This window comes from Myotis nattereri (assembly GCF_964212035.1).
Source record: "Myotis nattereri genome assembly, chromosome: 10".
In the NCBI taxonomy this organism is placed as follows: Eukaryota; Metazoa; Chordata; class Mammalia; order Chiroptera; family Vespertilionidae; genus Myotis; species Myotis nattereri.
Window position 1 is genome coordinate 57,607,481 of NC_138085.1, and position 25,163 is coordinate 57,632,643.

At 40.6% G+C, this 25,163-nt stretch overlaps 1 protein-coding gene across 1 annotated transcript in view; it reads left to right on the plus strand.

Moving 5' to 3' along the window:
• Nucleotides 1–328: 328 nt before the first annotated feature.
• The window catches only part of FSHR (follicle stimulating hormone receptor), a gene marked incomplete at both ends in the record, with an annotated part of 135,592 nt that continues 110,757 nt past the window's right edge, over nt 329–25,163 (plus strand). Inside the window, one exon of the mRNA XM_081100752.1 lies at nt 329–480. Coding sequence (XP_080956878.1) covers nt 329–480 — 152 coding nt within the window. The remainder of the gene's footprint in view (nt 481–25,163) is intronic.

The window sequence follows — 25,163 nt, forward strand, 5'->3', positions numbered from 1 at the left end:
TGTCACTCTGTTGAGAAAAGAATGGTGACCAGCAGGGACACTTCTACAGTGAAATAATGTAGTCTATACCAGACACTTGCTATCTTCCTTGGACTAGGGTGTAACAAACCCAATTAAGAAGAATGAGGGAATAGCTTATTTTGCTCCCAAAATACTGGGGCACCCAGGACTTTTGCTATTCTCCTGGAGTGACAAAAAAAAAAAAGCATCCCTTGGGTCATGTGACCCTGGAGGCAGCTCTCATAAGGGCGCCGAGTGGAGCCTCTGAAATCTGTAGAGATTTTTCTCTGCAAATGCAGGAGGAAAGCAAGTGGATGGATAAATAAGCATGGCCTTGCTCCTGGTCTCCTTGCTGGCCTTCCTGAGCTTGGGCTCAGGATGTCATCATCGGATCTGTCGCTGCTCTAACAGGGTTTTCCTCTGCCAGGACAGCGAGGTGACAGAGATTCCCCCCGACCTCCCCAGGAATGCGGTTGAACTGTGAGTATCAGAGGCTGCGGGAACTGCCCCGGCAGGCATTTGTGTGTTGGGTGCTGGTATTATTTTCACATTCGGCTGATAACTGCTGAGCTGAAATATTTCTGAATGCTTGAATAAAACAAACTCCCCCATCTTAACACTCGCGCCCTGTGTCTCTCCAAGGATTTTGGTGAGTGTTGGTCACGGTGTTTGTCGGGGACGAGTCATGCGGAAACCTGAATGTCTTTTCAACATATCTGCTCTTGGGTTCCATACTCTCTTTGGTGGAAAAGAAAAACTAAGAAAAAGTAGAAACTTAGAAGACCTAGGAATTAGAGGCAGGAAGACAGCTTTGATTTAAGTGGTATAGACTGTGAGTCTCCTGAGAACACTGAATTCAAGAATACAAGGGCCCTTGTTGCTTTGGAGGCAGGAGCAAATAATTCCCAAACTGAGATTCTGCTTCCTGGGGAGAAAGAGGGATGGAGGAGACAGGGGAAGGGGTGTGAAGGAAGGGAGAGAGAAGAGAAAAAGGAGCTGGAGAGGGAAAGGGAGACAGGATAATCTTTTATACAGGTGAAAATATATGATTCACAACTTTATATTTTTACTGAACTGTTTCGAGAGAAAGTAGACAGACAAGGTTGAACAAGAACTTCAATATAATGTAACTCTATCTCTTTATTTTGCAAATGAGATATCTGGGGTCTGAAGAGTCAAGAGAATTGCCCAAACTCTCACAATGAGTTGAGGCAGAGCCAAAACTAGAAATCAGGCCTTTTGACTCACATTCTACTGCTGTTTTCTCCCCCCGAAATCCCATGTCTGTCTACATTAGAGAAAGATTATTGCTTCCCCTGAGAACTGGTAACTTGTGGCTCAGAGATTATAGATATCCTTGGTGTTTTTAGTACACGGATTTTAAACAGAAGCCACTATTCTGGAAGCCTGTTTTAAACCTGGTCCCCCCTTGAAGCTATGGATGACTCTTGCTTTATTGCAGAAGGTAGTCATCTCTTCAGTTCACTCAAACACATTGGTGTTGTATTTCTGAGTTTCACTCAGGGACAAATGGTCACAGACTTGGTTGGTCCTGCTGCTACTTTTTCCCTTGATAACCCAAGTCCTCAGTTCCTATCCAGAGAAAGCTGCAGTGCATGGAAAATAACTGGTCTGCTCTGTGTTTTGGCTACACTGCTTCAGATGAGACAGTTAGTCCTGATTATGGAAAAGTCAGTCTGGTTTACTAGGTAATAATAAGCACAGGATATGGCCCATGTACCTGAGCTCCTGTAAGAAGTCACTTGCTTCTATGACTTTGAACAATTACTTAACCCCCTTTGAGCCTCGGTTTGTCATTTCTAAAGTAGTTTTAATCCAACCTGCTTGGTTGGATTGTTGTGGACACTAAAAATTATACCCACACACACACCCAAATACACAACCATTTCCATGTCTCCTGTCTCCTCTCCACTTCTTCCTATGTTTTTCCTGTGGGTCAGATAGTGACAACCGGTTAATAAAGCAAAGAGCCCCTAATGAGGTTTAATTTGGGGTGACGCTCCTCTATCCAAAACTCCCTTCTTTACTAGACTATCTGCTTTCTGATATCTTTTTACAAGAAGAGAATAATTAAAAATAGGGATAAAAAAAGAGAAAACAAAAAAAAGGGCAAAAGGAAAAAATAAAACAAAACAAAGAGAATTTTTTTAAAAAATTCTGCATCAAAAACAGAAAGGAAAGGAGGCAGGGTGGAAGGAAAAGGAAAGAATAAAATTCACCCCCAAACCCCAAACCTCAGGGAGTGTGTGTGTATGAGTCAGTGTGAGAGGAGCAGGGAAAGGACTTTTTTAAAAAGCCATGCTAAGATATAAATGAGTAACTACATGTCTCTGCCCAAGAGCTTGCAACTGAGGAAAGAGATTGTAAAAGAGGATGTGTCCAACAGAACAGCAAAAACAAATGTCACACTCTTGACAAAAGCTAACCCATGGTCAACCCCTTACTTAGGGGTACGTAACAGTGCCCAAAGGTGCTAAAACTATGAAGGGGAAGAGAATGCTTGCCTGTTATTGGCATTTTCCCCACCTGAGGGATGAGTATGGTTGTTTGAATGCTTTGAGGACTAAAATAGTCCTCCCAGATATCTAATCTTGAGAGGATTCTTTCCTCTGCACACTCATTAGTAGGGCATGAGTTGAACCATTCTGGAGTTCAGATTGGCAATCTTCTCAGCAAGATGTATTGAGGAAAGGAAGATAAATGTTACTTTGGCAGTTAAACAAAAAGAAAGAAAGAAAATTATTTGGGGATATTTTTCAGGTCAGTTTGTTAATCTGATAAAGAGCAGATCAATTGCCAAGTGAACTAGAACTCAGACATTGTGGTAGGATGGAAGAGCAATTATTTTTGCTTCCTTAAAAGGACTGGACCAGGGTTATCTGGAACACTGGTAGAAGGAAGATGAAGTGGCTTGTTCAACTAAGTCTTTTTAATTCACCTGCAGTCTTCCAAGTTTGGGTATTGACTTTAATGATGATCACATCAGGTGGAGGTTGATGGGCTTCCAGGATGGCAATTGCTTAATCCATCAACATGTCAAAGCGTCATTGTCAGTCAGGTTCCCCGGGGGAAACCCCTCCTAATTTTACCTTGTACATTTTCATCCTATCAGATTCTATTCACCTTGCAGTGGTCTCATTTTATATACCTGCCAGGTATTACTAAAGATTTCTAATACCCTACAATCTACACATGCTGATATCAACAGCAAAAGCACACAAAAGTATCATCAACAGGCAGGTGGATTCATTTACTGAAGGGCCCCTATTATTTGCTTCATGCTTTACACATACTACTTCATTAAAACTTCATAATAGAACTGCAAATTTTGTATTATTGCTCCATTATTCAAATGAGGCAAACTAAAGAACAGAAAAGTTCATTCAGTAACTTGAGCACAATCACCCTTGCAGCTCCCAGATGGCAGAGCTGGGATCCAAACTTAGCCTATTTATATCTCCTCTGTGTGTGTGTACAGTGAAAATCTTCTGACTCCTTTCACTCCCTCTTCTTAAAAAAAAAAAAAAAAGTGTCCATCCTGGCTGGTGTGGCTCAGTAATTGAGCGTCAACCCATGATCCAAGAGGTCATGGTTCAATTCCTGGTTGGGACACATGCCCAGGTTTCAAGCTTAATCCCCAGTAGGAGGTGTGTAGGATGCAGCTGATCAATGATTCTCTCTCATCATTCATGTTTCTCTCTCTTCCTTCCTCTTCCTCTCTCTAAAATATATATACACAAGGGGCTCAGCCCTCGCAGCCCTACCCACTGGTCATTCTGGAAGGTGGTTCCGCTGTCGGGTCTAATTAGCATATTAGCTCTTTATTATATATACTAGAGGCCCAGTGCACAAAAATTTGTGCGCTCAGGGGGGGTCCCTCAGCTCGGCCTGTGCCCTCTCACAGTCTGGGACCCCTCGGGGGATGACTACCTGCTGGCTTAGGCCCACTCCCCGGGAGATTGGGCCTAAGCTGGCAGTCAGACATCCCTCTGGCAGCCCGGGAGCCCTTGGGAGATGCCTACTTGCCAGTGGGGAGCAGGTCTAAGCTGCAGTCGGACATCCTTAGCGCTGCTGAGGAGGCGGGAGAGGTTCCCACCACCACCGCTGTACTGGCAGCCATCAGCATGGCTTGTGGCTGAGCAGAGCTCCCCCTGTGGGAGTGCACTGACCACCAGGGGGCAGCTCCTGCATTGAGCCTCTGCCCCATGGTGGTCAGTGTGTGTCATAGTGACCAGTCATTCCCAGTGGTTCTGCTGTTAGGGTCAATTTGCATATTACCGTTTTATTATATAGGCGATATATATATATATATATATATATATATATATATATATATATATATATATATATATACAATGTCCTTTTGAATTTTGACCAGAGGTCAACAATTTTTTTTCCCCATAAAGAGTCAGAGCATCAGATAAATATTTTAGGTTTTACAGGCCAGTCAGTCTCTGGTGCAACTACTCAGCTCTGCCATAGTTGTAGGCAAGCTGCCTTAGACAAAATGTAAATGAATTAGCATGACTGTGCTGCAACAAAACCTTATTTATAGACACTGAAATTTGAATTTCATATCATTCTCACAAGTCACAAAGTATTATTTTTTTATTTTTTTCAATCATGTGAAAAGGTGAAAAACATCCTTAGCTGATGGGCCTTAGAAAAGCAGGGGGCAGGCTATATTTGGCCCCCAGGCTGATTTAGACTATAGATGAGAGTGGTTAAATATGACTGGCTTAAGTAGGGTTTTAGCAGCCTGAGAGAACATGGCACCACAAAGAAAGTACTAAACTAGGTGAGCTGGGTTAGGAATAGAGGGAGTTCTAAGGTAATATTCACAGGTGGGCCTTTAATTGGTTCTGACAAGTCAGAGATGATAGAGTGTAGCATCTAGATTGTATTTTGCTCTATCAAGTGGGCTCTTGGCTGTACAATGGAAATTGTGTCTTCCAGAGTTGCTATGGGGATTAAGTGAAACCAGGTAAATAAAACGCCTAGCACAATGTCTCTCAGGTGGTGGTGGTGGTGGTGGTGGCGATGGTGGTAGTGATGGTGGTGGTGGTGGTTGCTGTTGTCATCTGTAAAATACTAGGAAAAAAACACCACAGAGAGCATTCACGGTGATCAAATGAGTCAATAGATACGGAAATGCTTTGGAAAATTTATGTAAAGATCTTCATAACTCCGAGATAGTTTATAGTCTCCCACTTACTTAAAAATAACCTTCTCCTTCTCTGAGTGGCTGAAACACTTACTTTGTGTGCATTTTCTTTCTAACAAAATGTTTTCCTTCAGGCTTTCAATAGCTTTCAAGATCTCAGGGAGCGGGTTTCATTCTGACCATAGTCAACGGAATTTTGATGTCTGACTTATTCTAGGAATTTCACCTGGAAGCAGTCAATGAACCTAGAAAGGACCCTTTGATCTTGCTTTGTTCTTCCTAGAGGTAGAATTCCTAAGGAGAATGTGAAAACCTATTCAAAATCTGAAATTTTAACTCTAAGTGACACTGTGGATACAGCTAACTTTTTATTTATCAGGGTTCAATGACCACAATACTAAGAGGAGAAAAGGGTCCACTGATGGTCTTTCTTAGCATAGGGAGACCTGTACTGAGATTATATTGTAAACTGCCTGTATCGACAACTCTCTTCACAGAAAATTCCTCTATCTCACCACAATCTCAACTGACCAACACTTCTAATTATCTTAATTATATTTTCCAATTCTATTTTCTTCCTCTGCCCTATTCTTTATCTTGTTGTCTTTGTTTAGATCATTTTTTTTTAATATATTTTATTGATTTTTTACAGAGAGGAAGGGAGAGAGATAGAGAGCCAGAAACATCGATGAGAGAGAAACATCGACCAGCCGCCTTCTGCACATCCCCCACTGGGGATATGCCCGCAACCCAGGTACGTGCCCTTGACCGGAATCGAACCCGGGACCCCTCAGTCCGCAGGCCGACGCTCTATCCACTGAGCCAAACCGGTCTCGGCTAGATCATTCTTAATATCCTGTTACCATAGAGTATTATTTAGTGAGGAGCATTACAGTGTGCCTAGTTTAGCCTGGCTGGTGTGGCTCAGTGGTTGAGCATACATCTACAAACCAGGAGGTCACAGTTCGAATCCTGGTCAGGGAACATGCCCGGGTTGTGAGCTTGATCCCCAGTAGGGAGTACACAGGAGGCAGATGATCAATGATTCTCTCTCATCATTCAAGTTTCTATCTCCCTCTCCCTTTCTCTGAAATCAATAAAAAAAACCATATAGTTTTAAAAGTGTGCCTAGTTTCATCTTTCCTTTGTAGGTCCTTAGTTCTACAGGATGTATTAGTGTTCTGTGCCTACTAGGGAAGCCTTTGCTATGCCAATAAGTTCTGTGATCTCCAAGAGGGAAAAAGAGTTTTTGATGTTTGCAAAAGAGTTTTTGATGCTTGTTTAATTGTGGAATCCTTTTCTCTAAGAGCATCTTTATCTAAGAATGAATATTCTGCAGAACATACTTTGGGAAAGGCTGATCCACTTGGATCTATTCAACCCCAGCCACTGGAACAAACTCCTTGGAAACTCTGAATTATAGCCCATGCCTCCTAACTCCTAAGTCAGTGCTCAGTAACAGCTAGTGATGGACTCTTGGCTAGGTTTCCATTGTTTTGTGCCCGAGCAGTAGCTGGGTAAGGATGTACTGTGCTCTCCTGACGGAGCTAGCTCTGAAATAAAGATGATGGCCATGATGGAACTAGGTGTTACTTGTTCTGAGTTGATGATAAGGACAATAAAACAATGGATTACAAACCTGCTAAAACTACCCTGACAATCTCATTTGTTGAATAGTGATGGTTTAACTCTCATCATGCAAGTTTCACTTTCCTGATTGCCCATATTGAATCACTTTTACAAACTCCCTTCATACTACTAGGAGTGATTCATTGCCATCATCTTTTCTAGGATCCTGGACTTCTAAAGCCTTGATTGTATGATAATTTCCTGTTTTATCTCCTTCCTACCAATCTCTCTCTTCTCCAAACCCATCTGCACACTGTCATCCGTCTCTCTCCACAAAACACCACTGCTGCCATGTTATGATTCCCAAGTACAAAATCCTGCAATGGCTCACCTTTTTTACTTTACCTCTCACCATTCTCATAGGAGCCAACTACTCTGCAAGACTGATACATACTTGCTCTCAAGCCCACTTGTGCATTTCTCCTCCCTATGTCTATGAATGCCTGCTACTTACACTACCCTCAATTTCTTCTTTGCCTCTTGAAATACAACCTACTTATCATAGTCTTACTCAAAGGTTGCCTCTTTCATGAAGTCTTCCCTGACGACTTCCATCTTTATTTAATCTGTGCTGTTATCGCACAATCTTGCTTTGCACATAACTTTTCATGTGCATCTTGTTTTCTCAACAGCAGTGAACATTTGCTTTGTACTCCTTATGGTGCCTGGTTCAATGCAGTGTGTTATTCTGGCCCTCAATTATCAGTAGAACAAATGATACAATAAATAAGGGGAAATTACATCTGTTTATTTGCTCTGCTCCTCAGTACTGACGAAAAGAATCTTATAAGAGACTAGAGGTCTGGTGCACGAATTCATGCACCAGTGGGGTCCCTCAGCCTGGTCTGCACCCTCTCACAATCCAGGACCCCTCGGGGGATGTCAGACTGCTGGTTTCAGCCTGATTCCCACAGGCCAGGCTGAGGGACCCCACCAGTGCATAAACCCATGCACTGGGCCTTTAGTATGCATATAAGATCTTTAGTTAATCTCTTCTCACCCTCCCACCTCCTCCCTTCCCTCTAATATTCATCAGTCTGTTCCATGTTTCCATGCCTGTGCATTGAGGGTCAGTCCCCTGGTGGTCAGTGTGCATCAAAGCTACTGGTCAAACGGTCAAATGGTCGCTTAGGTTTTTATATATATAGAAGATGATTATTGTTCTCCCTGTGGTGAACTACTATAGGATTTGATAGTTTCCTTGCTTTTTCATGTGTTTGTTTTAAGAAAGTGACTGTATGTTATTTGATGATCCATTAATTTATTTAGAAAGAGAGATACATAGACTTGAAACAAGGTTCCTAATTTAAAAAGTTGAATATTCTATATTCTAGGCATATCACTCAGTTCTCTTGACTTAAGTAATAGTACCTGCCCCTCCATACCTACAAAGAATATTAAAAGGATGGATAAAATTGCCAAAACAAAGTTACCTTAAACCAGGCAGAAATGTTCAAAGAAATATAATTTTTTCAATTAAGGTCAGATTCCAAACCCTGAATGTTAGGTTTCCGGTGCTCCCCAGATGCGCTTTGAATATTGTAATTCTGTTGGGATATCAAAAACAAACACCCTATTGTGCAGGCTGCCCTGGGTGCCCATATCTGAGGACTCCCACTGCCTTGTTTAGATATGTCTCAGAAAGAAACAAACAGCACCATTGTCATACTAATGCTTGAAATAAGCCTTTCTCTCAAAACAAAATCCTGCATCTACTTTTGTGAGAAATTGTATGTCTATGTCCAACATTTGGAAGTTAACTTGGCTGGGGGTACGGGAGGCTCATATTCACTGCAGAGGAATCAGAAAACTGACTCAAGTAATAGCTATAGGATGCAGTACCTTGAAAGGAAAAGGTAGAAATTATATTTCAGGGACAGAATGCTTTAAAAGAGGAGATGAACTTTTACCCTGAAAATTGGCTAAGAGCTATAATTTACAGAGTCATTATCAGAAATTGAAGAGTAGGGATTTGATAGCTCAGAAGTGCACTTGCTTGGTGATGATAAAATCCCCTGGTTTACCTAAAGGAGAGTGCTGTCCTTCCTCACCCAAGTCCTCTACCAAAGAACCCTGAGCTTCAACAGCAGGACATCTTGGCCACAAGTGGGAAATTTATTTAACTTTTTAAAAATATATCGCGGTGACATTGGTTAATAAAATTATGTAGGTTTCAGGGGTACAATTCTATAATACATCATCTGGATACTGTATTGTGTGTTCACCACCCAAAGTCAAGTGTCCTTTCATCTCCATCTATTCCCCTTTTACCCTCATCTACCTGCCCTCATGTCCCTTTCCCTCTGGTAATCACCATACTGCTATATGTGTCTATGAGATCTGTTTTGTTTTTTGCTTAATCCCTTCACTTTTTTCAACCACCCTCCAATCTCCCTCCCCTCTGACAGCTGTCAGTCTGTTCTCTGAATCTGTGAATCTGTTTCTATTTTGTTTGTTAGTTTATTTTGTTCATTAGTTTCCACATATGAATGGTATCATATGGTACTTTTCTTTCTCTGACTGGTTTATTTGACTTAGCATCATTGATTATCCTTCTCCAAAGTCACTGTGTTATCTAGTCACCGTGAATGATTAGGCTGAACTCTTTTTTTTTTAACCTGCTAGACATAGACTCTCCAATTTAGCTTTATTTAGACTAGATTCCAGCGTATACATCCCACAAGGTCAGTTAGGAAGAAGAGTACATAATTATTTTTAATTGCTTAGGATCTGATTATAATAAGATTTGGATGTTTGTTCTGAATCTGACCTCTCCCTGAAGTATCTTGGAGGATGTTTTGTGTCTCTGACCTGAACATGCTATTACCTTGTTCTTTCATATGGAATATGCCAACTGCTCCAAAAATCCTCAAGGGGTGTACAAGAAATATTTGAATAAAGCAACCAGACCCTTGCCATAAACTTGAACTCAATTATATTTTTAGTCTTAGAAGTGACCTGAGTCCACCTTTTTTCATCCCTTCTCCCAGACCTGTTTCAGCAAGAGCCAACACAGCCATCACATATTCCTGTGTCAGAAATAGTGGAAAATGCACAGCATTAGCCAATTGTTTGTATCTCCTTAATGCCAAGCTTGATGAAAACCTCTAAGAAACATGGACCCAAAAAGTTCAGCTAAATTTCAATGAAACAAAAAGATCAATTGAGGACATGAAACAGAAAATCCATCAGTAGAGAGGTGAAAAGTTGAAGTACAACAATGCTCAGGTTTCCTTCAATTCTAAAATGCTTTGATTTCACAAACATCTTTAGGCACCAAACTTCTCAGAATCAATAGTCTTTTTCTAAGCTTCAGACTCCAGGGGCTATGCAATTCCTAAACTACTGTGAATTCAGATGTGGGTGTTGGGAAAGGAAAGGGGCTGGTGAGAAGGGCTCCCTCCGTCTTAATAGACAGTTCTGTTAAGCAAGGAGTTTTGGAATTTGACTTTGTAACTAAATAAACAAAGGCTGATGGGAGCCCATGGAATGTTTCATTCAGAATCCTCCTGGAATAAGAAGGGAATAAAAAAGAAAGGCCCCTTATACGGAAGGACCACAGCCTTGAGCACTAGATTTTCAAGAGTGGCTCCAATTTAAAATATTCTGTTCCTTCTAAGAAAGTCTACTAAATCATCCATCAGAAGACGGGATTAAATCCCTAGAAGACAGGATTGCCTCTACTTATGCTCTCTTCATCATCTCATGGTAACAGTTCTGAATTGGTCTCTGTCCGTTCTTCCCGCCCCCTCCCCCTTACTCGATTCCCCCTCCCACCCCTCCACCCACTCCACCCCCAGCTCCTGCTGTGAGCTCTTGTCTAATTCCTCTGTGGGCTCCAATGCCCAGATTCAGGACAAAAGTTCAAGATTTGGCATTAAGATTCTCTACATTTTGGCCTCAAATGAACTCTCCTGTCCTCTCTCATCTCCCATTCTTTCAACCCTTTGCTCTATGCACTATTTTCTATTCCCCAACTGCCTAATATATCTTATATTCCCCTACCCCAATACTATTATTTTCTCCAACCTGAAATGCATTCTCTTACCCCAACATTGTTGTTTTTTGAGACAAGTAAAGCCGCTCATTTTTTATGACGTTTATTTTAACAGCAAATATTTATTGATTATATTTGTACAAGGCACTGCACTGGGCATTTGGGAGAGAAGAATCAATAGGAGAGGCACAGTGCCTGCTCTCACAAAGTTGCTAAAAAATTAAGAACATCACACAGGTAATGACAATAATGTTTTTCCTCACTGTTACCCACAATAAGCAAAATCCCGCCTCAGAACCCAGAAGGGTCATTATCCGTACCACTCATTTGACAAGTAATTGCAAGTTGCTTTGTGCACTCTGAAATCATAGTCTGAGCATTGAAAGACATGCATGCCAAGTGAAAGAAGATGCATGCCTGCTTGATGCCAGAAGAGAGCTGATGAGAAGACAGGTGTCTGCCTGTCCTATCAAGATATGACCTTATGCCAAAGGTTGATTTCAGGAGATGCATAGGGGCACTTCGAGAATACCCCACTCTTTGAAAGGTCAGAAAAATCCCTGCTCTATTTTTTAATGAGAACGCCAAGCTGAAATAAAACAGAATGACGAATGAACATCAGCAAATTTAAGATAGTGCTAAACTGCCAGATGTCCAATTATTTAAGTTTGACTAGAAGTTTTCAAATTATAATAATACAGGGACGGGTGGAAGCACCAAAGAAGGAAACAGGCTGTGCTGTTTCTTTGCCAGTCTCATAATTTTTCCTAAAGTCCTTGTGCTCAGGAATACCAAGATGTGGATCTTGCAGAGGCAGAGGAAAGGGTGTTTACATGTCAATGGGTTGTGTATGCCAGTTTCCCCCCAGAGCAGCTGAGGCCATCCCTGGCATCTGGTAATCACCCCATTAGCCTTAACAAAACCTAGATATCTCTTCTGAAGAGGACAGGCCTTAAAAATGTCTACTTTGACATAAAGAGGACACTTATATGGAATTATTGCATGCTGTCGAACTCATCAGTAATTTTCTTCTATTTTAAATTTCTAACTATTGTATTTTTTTGTATAGCTATGTTTAGAGTTTAAAAAAGAATTGAGTGCAAAAGAATGATTGCTCTCCATCAGCAGATCGCAGCCTGAGCAAGTATCAACAGGCAGTCCCTAACCCTTGCCATATTCCCACCAAAACTAATTTCTGGTCAGGGCACAAAAGGAAGTAACTTTCATTTAATTGGTATTTGTTTTGTGGGTAAGCAGTGTAACATTTCAAAAAGTATATATATTGGGCTCGGGGAGGGTGGGGGGGGGCAGCAGAAAATGCAACCAAAACACCTTTTAAATTAAAAATAAAAATTTAAAAGGCAAGGGAAGCAAGTGTAAGGATTATGGGGAGCAACAAAGAGGTCATCTGGAATCCTGCATACAAGAGCAAAATTGCTTATCAGGCCCCTGATTGTGAAAATCTGTGTTCCTTGAATAAGCACATACAGTCTTGGAATGGCATCTGATTCCACCAAACAAATACTAGAGAAAAGAGGAAAGAGAACAAACAGTTATAATAGCGAGATAGGATAATTACAAAGTAGCTCGGGTAAGATTCAGGAGAAAGAAAAAAAAAAAAAAACAGCAACAGAAAGAAATGGCAGGGCCATGGAATTGGGGAATCGCTCTGTCAGTGTATAGACCTTCCCTCTTGGGCTGGTCAAATTCCCTGGAAAAGATTCTTCCAAACTCCTATATGGATGGTGAAGCCCTAACTGCCAGCATTCTGGTGAGTGGGAAAAAGGGGTGGGGGGAGGTCTCAGTATCCAGCAGTCATAAGTGGTCCCTGGCATACTCTAGTCTGGAAACTCTCTATTCCACTTTCTTTAAAAAAAGAAACCTTTGGTGTTTTGCTCAGGTGAAGAGGAGCATGTGCCTGACTGCTCTGAATGGGACTTATGGCTGTCTCTCTTTTTTTTAATATAGTTTTATTGATTTCAGAGAGGAAGGGAGAAGGACAGAGAGATAGAAACATACACTGAGTGGCCAGATTATTATGAACACCCCATCAGTACTTCATTGACACTTCCAAAAATACTGAATATTGAAAACTTCCTAAGCAAATACTCTCAAGGTTTTATTATTATTATTATTTGCATAACTAACTCACTTCATTGTACTGATGGGGTGATCATAATAATCTGGCCACTCAGTGTAAGGATGAGAGAATCATTGCTTGGCTGCCTCCTGCACGCCTCCCACTGTCCACTCCATGATAGCAGCATTTCCACTGCTCTAACATATGACCCTTTTCTTCCTTAAACTTACAGCAATTTGAATATTGTCATGTTGTTTTCCTATTTATTTCCCCCTGCTAAAAGCTAGAACTGAAGTTTTATGACGTCATGGATTCTAGCATGTAAAATAGTTCCTTACACAAAGTAAATTGCTCAATACATACATAAATTGAATGAATGAAAGGAAGGGCCTTTCAAGCAAATAGGAACTAGAAGATCGAATGTAACAAATATCTGTTAAGTCCCTACTATATCACCATGCTTTATGCTTCTTACAGTATTTTGCCCAGTTGTCTTGCACTGTAGCTATTATTCTTCCAGTTTTAAGAAATAAGAAAAATGAAATCCAAAGAACTAGCCCACACAGTGTCAGAACTGAAATTGAATTACCTGATATACCTGATTTTAAAATGCCTAGTGTTATCAGGGGCATCGCTTCCTAAGTTATATAAATGTCTAACCACTATGCTGCACACCTGAAACGAATATAATATTAAATGCCAACTGTAATTAAAAATTAAGGGAAAACATTTTTAAAGCCTATTTCTTTTTTATTAACTGTGAAGAAAGGGAAAGAGGATCTCCCTGTCCTCTGAACTCCTAAAGCAAAGATCTAAGCTCTTCATCTGAGCCTAAATATTCACAAGTCATCCACAGTACAAAACATGCATGATCTTGCCTCTCAAATACAGTAGGCTCTCTGAGGGGTAGCACTGCCTCCCTCTCTCAGACCAAGCAAGATTGGTTACTCAATAACTACTCAATAAGGAGGACAGAGAAAGACAGAAAATGTGTGAGTGGAGTCATGAATAAATAGAAGGAGGGCTGAAAAGTAAATGTCAATGGCCACTTCCAGTGATAAATTGCAAAATAACCAGGAGCTGTCTAATAATCCTGAAGAGGAATTTGAGTGACATGTGAGCCTATGGAGGAGGCAGTTGGAAGGGCTGGTTCCAACTCTCTGTTGTCCTTCACATTTCCAATGAAGATGGTTCCCCAGTCATACAGTGGGGCCTTGACTTACGAGTGTCCTGACTAACGAGTTTTTTGAGATACCAGCTGTCTCTCGGCCGATTTTTTGCATTGAGTTGAGAGAGTAATTTGAGTTCAAGGCCCCACTGTACTTCTCAGGATGCCGAGTAGCGGATCTTCTGCAGGTGTGGAGGCTTAGCAGCAGTGACTACCATGAGAACATGGCGCACTTGATGGAGGCATTGGATCTTTGTAGATCCTCCCTAAATGATCCTCATACAATTAGATGAACCCTGATGACGTACCTTTGTTTTCTCATTTTGGATATGATTTAAAGTCTGGACCAAGGCTACTCTAACTAGTTAACAACTTCCAATGTGATCTGATTGGCTCGGTTGCCCCCAAATATGGCCCCTATTATTTGTCACAGTACCACCATTAATAAATTAAACCATGAAGCTTTAAAGATTTCCCTAATTTCTAAGACTTTTAAGTCGCAACATGTATAAAACCCTCTTGGAGGATAAATATCTTAAGCTCTTAAAGTCTAGTCCTTTAACATTTGTAAAAGTGTATTCCTCACAACCTTCATTTCATAAGACCCTCCGGGAAAAGTAAATGTTTAAAAGATCTTCCATGATCAAATAGGTTTGGAAAATGCTGCATGTTATACCGCTGTTCTAGAGATTCACAATGCCATAACATATTCAAGGCTCTCCGAGGCATTCCAATTTTATAGACCCCATAAGTGTTCCACAGAACACACTAGGAAACTGTGATTTAGTGAGATATAGTTAACCAAAAATATGCTTTCACAAATGGGTCTCCATATATATCCATAGGAACTAAAGGGTTGAGAAAGGTATTATATACAGCCCCAAATATGTTGTAGACATAAATTTTATAATTCTATGTGGGCCAAGTGTTCACCTGTGTGAACCTGCTTTGTTCTTTAAATCACAGAATTGTTTGCTGGATGAACTTGAGTGAGCATACATTTCCTCCCTAACCTTACTTGTTTTAAGAATAAGAAATGAGTTCCAGTAAGATGATTTGTCTAAGGTCATGTGAATAATTGAAAGTATTGTCTATCATCTATTTCCAAAGCCAAATGCTTTAAATCCTCAATTTCCAAGCTTCTATGGCAAGCTTGGTGATAAAGCATATCTCTCAACTCCAACAAAACACAGGCAATGGCTCCCTGTCCTCCACCACCACCACCTCTAACTTTTATTCCAGGGCAGGGAGCATTCTGCACATGGGCCAGATAAGGCCTGGAAAATCATTTGGTCTGGTCCTGCCAAGGCAATAGGGGTGAGTTAATTAAATATTTGACCAAATATAGCAGGCTAATTTTTAAGTTGATAATGCTGTATGTGCTACAAAATGTTATAAATATCCTAATAGCCCTTGACAAAAAAAAAGTTTCCCCACCCTTGTTTTATCCCCTTAATTTCTGAGGCTCTCTCCATTTTTCTTCTATCATTTGGCTTGCATAAGCTCTATTAATCCATTTTTAATTTTACTAATTTTTTCTCCTGCAAGTTCAAATCTACTAATAATTTTCTGTTAAATCTGACATTTGGTCACTCTCACAGGCAGTTTCTGCTGTCTGCTGTATTTTTTAGTGTATGGGTCATATTTTCCTATTTCCTTGCATGTCTCGATCTTTTGCTAGAAAGAGTTTAGATAATATATTACATTCTGGGTACTGGTTCCCCCTCATGACTTGTTACTGTTACTTGTTGTATGGCTAACGGAATAATATTAGTGAGAGCCTCTGATGTTGCTCTCCCCTCTCCCAGAGGCACAGCTTTGGAAATATCCACAATCACTCTGGGAGAACCATCCTAGTAAGGCTTTTTCATTCTTTTCCTGACCACACCCACATGTTAAACTTCACTGCTTAGACAGACTATGCTATTATTTCCAACAATCCTCTGGGACCATAAATCATACAAACAAATCCAATCAAATTGTAGGTCCTTTGAGGAGGTCATTTCTGAGGTCAGTACTTGATGTTTGTTCTGTCGAGGGGGGTGGGGGGGAGGGGCGGCTTCCAGCTGTTTTATTTTCCCAGTTCTCTCCTGCAAACCAGCTGGCCTACATTAGATGTTCACTAGATCCACATCTCTACCGCTCTTTTTCCCCCAACAGTCATGTTTCCATCTTTCTTTTTTCTTTTTATTTTTAATCTTTATCATTGAAAGTATTACATATGTCCCCTTTTTCCCCCCCCATTGACCTCTTATTGCCCACCACCGCCCCCTGCCCCAGGCCTTCACCGTCCTATTGTCTGTGTCCATGGGTTATGCATACATGCATACAAGTTCTTAGGTACTGCTCTTAAGAGTGCTCTTATGCTTAAACATCTCCATGCCCTGTTGCAAATAGAGTTCCTTTGGGAAGTGAATAAATGTGTATCATCTGTTTCTCTCCCTGGGCAAGATCTCAACCAAGGCTCTGGAGCCAGGAGTGGATTCATTAACAAACTACTAAGACCCTTATTCTGGGAACTAAGCACTTGGTGGAGGTTAAGGTAACAGTCTGAAATCCTCTGGGCTTGACTCTTCTGTCATTAAACTACCACCTCATACACCCAAGCAAGAGTTACTGGGACCCAGGGCTCTCAGCAGGCTGCACCCCATAAAGCCTCTATGTGCACAGTGTGGCTTGGTGAGAAAGCACTTGCCCAGGGACTAGCCACAGCAACAGGCAGCTGGAGGCAGAGTGAGAAATGTTCAAGTTCTGCTCATCCTGGGAGAAAGCCCTCCGGCTGGAACCTGAAAGGAAAGGAAGCCCTATTCTTAAGTGCAGCTGCAGCCATATGAAGTGGGGTGGGATGGGAGAGGTGGGCCATGGTCTTGGTTTAAATTACTAAAGACTCACCTTTTTTATGGATTTTCATAGCTTTTCTTTTTTTTTTAATAGCTCTTTCCTCTTTTGTTTTTTTGTGCTTAGGACCATTTCCAGAGGCTTTGAATATTGTTTGTTTATTTGGCTTTGTATTTATAATTTTCACCAGTCTCACTACAGAAAAGTTCAGCGTAGCTCCTCATAAAGTCATGCTGAAAGTAGGTCCCAAGGCCATGGTTTTGACCAGGCAAAAAAAAAAAGGGAGGGGGGGGGGCGGGGGAGGGCAGGGGCAGTGGGGAAGGCTGAAAGCACCAAAGCAGTCTGGTTCTTAGAGTTATCATGTCTGAAGTTCTGGGTGTGCCCTTGAACATGGGAAGACACTTGGGCAAGCAAAGAGGAAATAAATGTTATTACAATGATGTTCTCTCCCATTTTTACTTTAACATTCTTCATGTGCATTATTAGTTTTAAATAATTCCGTTTGCATGTCCTAAATATTGGTCTGGTGACTGGTAATGGCTTTATCACCTACAAAATAAGGCCACTGATTGCTCTTCTTGGCAGGCATAACAGTTTCTTAAACGTTGTGATATGGTGAGTAAAACAGAGGGAAATGGAATTTCAATGGAAAGGGTGCTTTCCAGGGCTGCTTTGGTTTGTTAGATCAGAGGACAGATTTATTTTCTCCTGAGAAGGATAGAGACAGAATGACCTTCTTCCTGTGTGTTTACAGTCCCGACCATTCGATGGAAGTGATTTCAGCAACAGAGAGCATGTACTTGTACCAGCTGGAAATAAGCCAAAAGTAATGTCAAAATCCTGAGTTCAGCATCTTCACAGGAAAATCATTGAGACCCTAAACAAAGCAGCACATCAGCCACAAGCTACTACAGGCAACACACCTTTACCAAATGCTGACTCTGTGGTCAGCTATTGCTGAGATATAAGGGCCAAAGGCGCAGCCCCGACACACAGTCTATGTCAATGTAGCAGAAGAGAATGGGCAGAAATACACAGACACAGAGAGAGAGGATAAGGCTTTTCAAGTCATCATGTGCTAATATGAAAAGGATAGGACGTGCAGAACAAAATTTGAGTACTGTAGAAGTTCTCTAAAGGGAGAGGTACCTACACTTGAAAATAAACGTAGGGCACTTTCTTGAAAAGGTATTACATGTGCTGGATAGAGAAAAAAAAAAGATTTAAATACATGGTAATGAGGGAGAATGCATAGTAGTTAGAAAGAAGACCTGGAGAGCCAAATAACAATAAATCAAAGAAATCATTTTTTCTCCTAAAGAAAATATTATTGTTTCTGGATTATCAATTTCATTTCTACAACTGTGCCAATCACAACTGTGCCAAGTATAGCACTTAGGTGAGAGTTTAAGAAATTATAACATTTTTATTCCAGATCTTTAAATTCAAGAAAGTTTACCTAGCAGGGGGGAAAAAGTGGTTCTCTTTTAGTGTAATTCAGAGAAATGAGTGGGGTGCAATACAGGGCTTTAAACATCTCTATGACTGAATGTAGAACAAACTAAACCCAGCCTTAGTTTGCAGTGAAGAAATACAAATTACTTAAGTCACTCTAAGTCTTTTCAAATAGAATTATTTTTATTCATTTATTTGTTTTAATTGCCTGGAGCAGGGACCAGCTAAGATCATATCATGCCTAGAAGAGCTTCGGATCTAAAGCGACATGTTTCTGAAATAATTCCTTCAGAGAAAGTTACTTAAACCTTGGGTTAGTTTCCTCTTTGACACAGTAAGCAAACAGACGCCATTAGATCTAGATAACTTTTCCTAGAATTAGCCTACACTTACCATTTTTGTTTGCTGATTCCCTAACTCACCTTGCTTTTCAAAAGAAACGAGTAAAAAAAAAAAAAATGAAATGAGTATAAAACAATAAATATCAGAAATTTTTCAAATATCCTGCCTCCCCATTGATTGTATTTTTTCTGACTCTGCCTTCAAGGCGAGAGCAGTCAAGATCAACTACTGATCTGCAAGCCATCTGATCCTGTTTTCTGTATTGCTCTGTTTTCTCCAGCCCAATAATCATTATGGTGTAAGTGACACTCCAGGGGAAATCAATTTCTCTGGACTAAACAGAACAGCCCAGTCTACCTCCCTCTAATTATAATTGGGGCTTTGTTTATCTTGCTGTTGCTTGGACTGGCCACCCTCTTGTTTTCACCTAAGTGGAATATTGTCTGCTGCAGCCTCTGGGAAGATTAGCCGGCCTTTAGAAACCGCCCCCTGGAGCAGGGCATAATTAGAACCACTTAGACATCGAATTGCATTTTCTAGCAGCTGCCTAGATGTTGTTTTCCTCAAGGTTGTTTAAAGGAAAAGTCCTTTAAACCCCTAAGAGGATAGAGACTGTCTTATTTTCTCTCCACTTGGAAAAAAAATTGTGAAGCTATAGAAAGCATTCAGATTTGTTAAGAATCTCAAAAACAAAGATCCCCATGCCTCCTTTCTGTCTTATGTCTGCTAAGTTTTATGCATGTCTTGGACCTCAGGAGGTGTTTGTGAATAAATGAAATGAATGACTTGCACTAAACGGAATAGATGAGTTAAATTGAATTGGATTGGACTGGACTGAACTGGACTGAGCTGAGCTTCTCTGGACTGACAGTAGCTATCATGAAACCAGAGGGAAGGGCAGTGTCACATTCACCAGCCAAGCAAGGCCAGAACTTGGGATGATCGGGTAGTCCAGGCCCGCCTGGCAGTTGAGGAGGAAACAGAGGTTACATGGTTTCCCAAGGGCAGAGAGCAAAATGGAAGCAGAGCAGACGCCAGACATAGAAGCAATACAGACAAATAAATAACTGGGCCTGCATGGACTGAGTACACGCCATGTGTCAGGGCCAGCTCTAAGTCCTTCACTTTTATCTGCTCACTTATTCCTCAGGGCAGGCCGCACTGTGATCCTCGCCTTCAGATAAGCACCCCTGCATAACACAATTAAGTAACTTGCCCCTGTGGCACATCCAGAATTTGGACCCAAGAAGCAAGACCCCAAGATATTGCTCTTAACCCTTTCAAGAAGACATCATGGGCAGTAGAGGAAGAGATCATAACATACATTAAATGAGAATTTTTGTAAAGGAGAATAAATATTAAGGAAATGGGGAAACAGAAGAAAGGATTCCACCCCCCCCCCCCACCTCTTGAGGACTTGAAATTATAAAACTGTCCCAGTTTCCTTGACTTAAACATTTAAAAATATTTATATGTCATATGTCTTGGTTTCCTGAAGTTAGGCCTGATAAGGTCTGCCAGACTATATTATACAGAGCTTTATATGGGTGTAGGGGTTCTAATTTCTGGGAATGCCATACAGGCTTTGTAAAAAGCACATAACTCATATTTACCTATCCTTCATATTCTATAACAAAGCTCCATAATGTTGAAAATGTTCACCGATGTCTTGGGACTTGAAGGCCCCAGTCAGTGCTAGACACTGTGCTATATGCCCTTACTTGCAGAATGACCAGAAATCTTGATGGAATTGTCTCTCAGTCTTTGTACCCAAAGGCCTGCCCACCACTGAATGTGTTGCTTCCATCAATGAGTAGTAACTGACTGCCTCTAAGCTTTGCACATAGAGGTGGTCTGGTCATCCTATTGGAATCAGAACTACAAAATTATTGACTCTAATTATTGACTATTCTTGTTCTGAAGATCTGAGTTCTTTAGCATCCTGAGTTCACAGAAGTCATTCCATACGTTTTGGGAAGTAACTTATCAGTCAGTCCTTACTCACGAGGAGTCAGACAGTAATCAGGCTATCTGGGCTGGCTGTGGAGGCAGGGAGGCAAGGGCTGGCTCAGAATCCTCAGGGGTTAATGATGGACTTGACCTATGGTGTGAGGGAGAGGCAAGTTGCAGGATAATCCCAGCTCTGACATGAGATACCCAATGGATGGCAGTATCATTTATTTACTGGGCTATGTGAGGAGCAGATTGGCAGGGAAGGGAAAGTGTGAAGAGAAAATTGTAATTTGAGACATAAGTTTAAGATCAGTTTGAAATACATGAGTGGCAATAAGGAAACAGATAAATTATCTGGAATATTCATACCACCATCTGGGATGAGGGTGTGAAGTTAGGATTGTTGTGTCATGCTCTTAATGAATTCAAGCTAGTTTCTAGGAATTTTTAGTTTTATTTATCTGTTTCTTTCCATTGTTTTGTAAATATTCCTAAACTATCAGTTGCAAAATTTTAGAAAAATTATTAATACGGTTGATGTTTTCCGGTCAGTACTTTCTAGAATCTGTTTTCCACCTTTCGGGGAAAAGCGGGCATTACTTGTTACTCTCCAGTCATCCTGTTCTTCAAAGATGAAGGCATTTCTTCTCCATTGCTCCAGGTTTTTCCAGAGCCTTAAAAATGCCACTCATCTGTATATGGAAGTAGAAGCTCAATGGAAGCAGCTAGCTCTTCCTTTCCTCTCTCTTCTCTTATATTGAATTTCATCTCCAATATGACAAAAGACTATTCAACAATTTCCAGGACTATTTTCCCTAATTAAGAAGGTAGAAGTCAAATAGAAGTAAGGGGACTCTGGGTTCTGTTGTCATCTGTGAGTGTCACAGTAGCAACAGGTTGAGCAACTCTAACTTTTCTTCTTGCCCGAAATGTAGAAGGAAAGTCTTTTTTTGTAGGTCTTAGAATTTCCCCCAAGCCCCAACACACTCTAAGATTGAGATTCCTATCACTGTTTTGTTTTGTCTTTTCTACTGATTTTATTTCCTTTTTTATTTTTTGTATACAGTATAACTTTCTTAGTGTAATATTTTTCAAGACATTTTCTCATCCATTGTTCCATTTGTTCATGTGTGTATATAATACCCCTTATAAATACTCATAATTTTATTACTGTTACTCTAAGAAAAATTTCCCATTCATTAGCTCATTCACTCAACAAATATCCTTTGAGCCTGCATTGTGATAGTTACTGTGAAGCACAGAAGGATGGATCAGAAAGAGATCTGAGCTGAGGAAGCTGAAAGACTAGCATGGGATCAAGCCATGCATGAATCACAGGAGCCATAAGAGACATGTCTTGTGGGAATTCAGAGGAGGCAGGTGCCAGAGGCAGCATTTGTGGATTAAGGGTGGATCATAGAAGGAAGGCTTCATGGTATGGATGGCAGTAAACCTGTACCTGCACCTTGATTAATTTAGATAAGGGAAGATGAAGAAGTGTGTGTGTGTGAGTGTGTGTGTGTGTGTGTGTGTGTGTGTGTGTGTGTGTGTGGTGGTGTGGTGGTCCTTCTTGAGAGAGAAGCAATAAAGGAATAAAGACATTATTGAATATCAATCTTTAATTAATAAAGGAAACTTAAGAGTGTATAGAGTTTCATTTCATTTCTTATTCCTTCTTTTTTTTTTCCATGATGCACGTTTCTTGTTACTCTTTTATATATGAAGATATTTCAATGATTTGTGCCATCTCAGGATTCTTTTTATAAAAAAATTTAAAGTGTTTTTTAATTGATTTCAGAGAGAGGAAAGGAAAGGGAGAGTGAGAGAGACAAACATCAATGATGAAAGAGAATCATCGATTGACTGCCTGGGAATTGAGCCCACAACCCAGGCATGTGCCCTGACTGGGAATCGAACTTCCTGGTTCATGGATCGATGCTCAACTACTGGGCCACACGGGCCGGGCAAACCTCAGGCCTCTTTTTCACCCAGGATCATTATTCTCTGCCTTTTCCCACTTCCCTTTCCTTCCCCTATGTCTGCTCAAACCCACCCTTGGTTCATCACCCTTTCTATGCCAGCTTGACAGAAGAAGACAATCTTTCTCTCTGAAAGCACATAGGATGAATGCCTCCTCATGGGCCAGGCCTGCAGGCCACCTCTGTAGCCCTTACATTCCACCTGGTGAGAGTGTGTCCTAGGGGCAAGGAGGCCAAACAGCACAGTCCAATGCTCCCAAAGCTAGGAAAGAGAAGACCTGGGTTCTGGTTTCAGTCCCAAGAGAACCTCATTATACAGCCTAACATACCAGGCCCACAGCTTACTCCTACACCATGTGACAGAACTAAACATAATGATCTCCAAAGTCACTTCCATCCCCAGTAGGCATAAGGAATAGTTGAGCCCCGCTAACACACTGTGACCGAAGTCATTCAACCATTGAATAATCGATACAGTAGCATGTCTAGTAACTGGCCTTTCCAGTCTACCACTTCCAGAGACCCTTTGCAGCTTTGTCAAGTGTGACTCTAGGAATCTCACATGTGCAGTGAAAATCCTGCGTATTTGCCAGCCTCTTTCTTTTGACTTGTCATGATTAAGTGGCAGCAGGAGCAAGTGAAAGGACTCATTGTCTTTTTATTGACAGTTTGCCCTCTAGACCCTGCTCTGAGAGAAAAAGAGCAGAGGTTAACAAGCTCACCAACCTTCTGCAGTTTCCTAGTTTTTATGTCTGTCAGCAACTGACATTCCATCCGCACAGATAGTGGCAAGACTGGGGAGTAAGGGCCACTCCAAATATATATATATGATCATTCCTGACTTCCCTTTTCCAACTCCCATATTTAAAATCAACAATTCTACAAATTTGAGGCACAAGATGGCTTTAAAATTCCTCAAGAAATTGAATGATATTTCCTAGGAAAAAAGAAAGCAATGATTTCTGAGCACCAATTCATTCATTCATTCATTCATTTGTTCATTCATTTGACAAATACTTATGGATTGCCTACTGTGTGCCAGAGACAGCTCTATGTGCTAGAAATACAGCAGAGAACAAAAAAGACTGCAGGAAAATATAGTAAGTTCTTATGGAGCTTATATTCTATAGCAGATGACCAATAATGAACATAAAATATAAATAAGATATATAATATGCTAGATCAGTGGTTCCCAACGTGGGACACACACCCCACAGGGGGGCAATTTGATTTTTAAGGGGGACAATTTGAGAATGAGTTATTAACAGTGAGTTTTTTGCATTTCTTATAAACATATACAGTATATAAATATATGTTGTGACATATTTATGCATTTCAGTTCTCTATTATATGTTTTGAAACTTTATTTGCTATTTTTTTTCATATCACTTCATATTATTATTTTTTAACAATTTCTTAGTGATTTCTTCCTTACAATTTCCACTGTCCTTTTGTTCTTTTATTTTTCTCTTTCATGGATGTCATGCTCTTTGGAAGCATGTTTAGACCAAGTTAATGGCCTTTTAGATTTCCTCCACATGAATAGGAGTTCACTTTTTGAATAATAAGAATTATGTGTCACAGGGGAGGCATCAGAATTTTAGAGATCTTAGGTAGGACATGGCCAAAAAAATAGGTTGGGAACCACTGTGCAATATGGTGATATATACTACAAAAAAAAATAAGATAAAACATGGAAAGGGAAATATCAAAAATGGTAAACATTTCAGCCAAGAAGCCCTTCTGAGAAGGAACTAATTGAGTAAAGTCCTAAAGATAGGAGAGGAAACGGCAAGAGCAAATACTCTGAGGCAGGAACAGGTCTGCACCCACAAGGAACAGCAAAGAAGTCAGAGTGACCGAATGGATGAGGAGAAAGGGCATAGTATAAAATAAACTCAGAGAGTCACAGTGACGTGTGCAAGTGATGAAGAGCCAGTACCCCTGTAAGGACCCTGGCTTCTGTTCAGGGTGTGATGGGAAGCCAAGGGAGGTACATCATCTGATTTAAGCTTTAACAGAATTATTGTTGAGAATAGACTGAAGGATGTCAACAGAGAAGCAGGAAGATTAATTAGGAAGCTCTCACAATAATCCCATTTGAAAGATTATGGCTCATATGAAGATGATGCAAAGGGGTCAGATTCGGGGCATATCTGGAAGGTAGATCCAGCAAAATCACTGACAAACTGAATTTGGGCTGTGAGAGAAAATTGTGTCAAAGATCCTGAGAGGGTTATAACCTGAACAAAAATGGAGTTACCTTTCCCAGGATGGGGAAGAATGCTGGAGAAACACAGCAAGGGACCAGGGGAACGTAAAAATTATAAAACAGATTAACCTAAGGAAGTCTGATCTTTATCCTCTTAAAAAATAATTCTATAGTCTAAAGATTGTGATTTGGATATTTAATTACATTCTTGTTTTCTGGTGCCACCCAGCCTAAACTTTTGCCTAGCCCTAACCCTTGCCATTAGAATAGCACATTAAAATCTTATACTTAAAACTCAAGAGCTTCTGAAGCATTACATTATAAT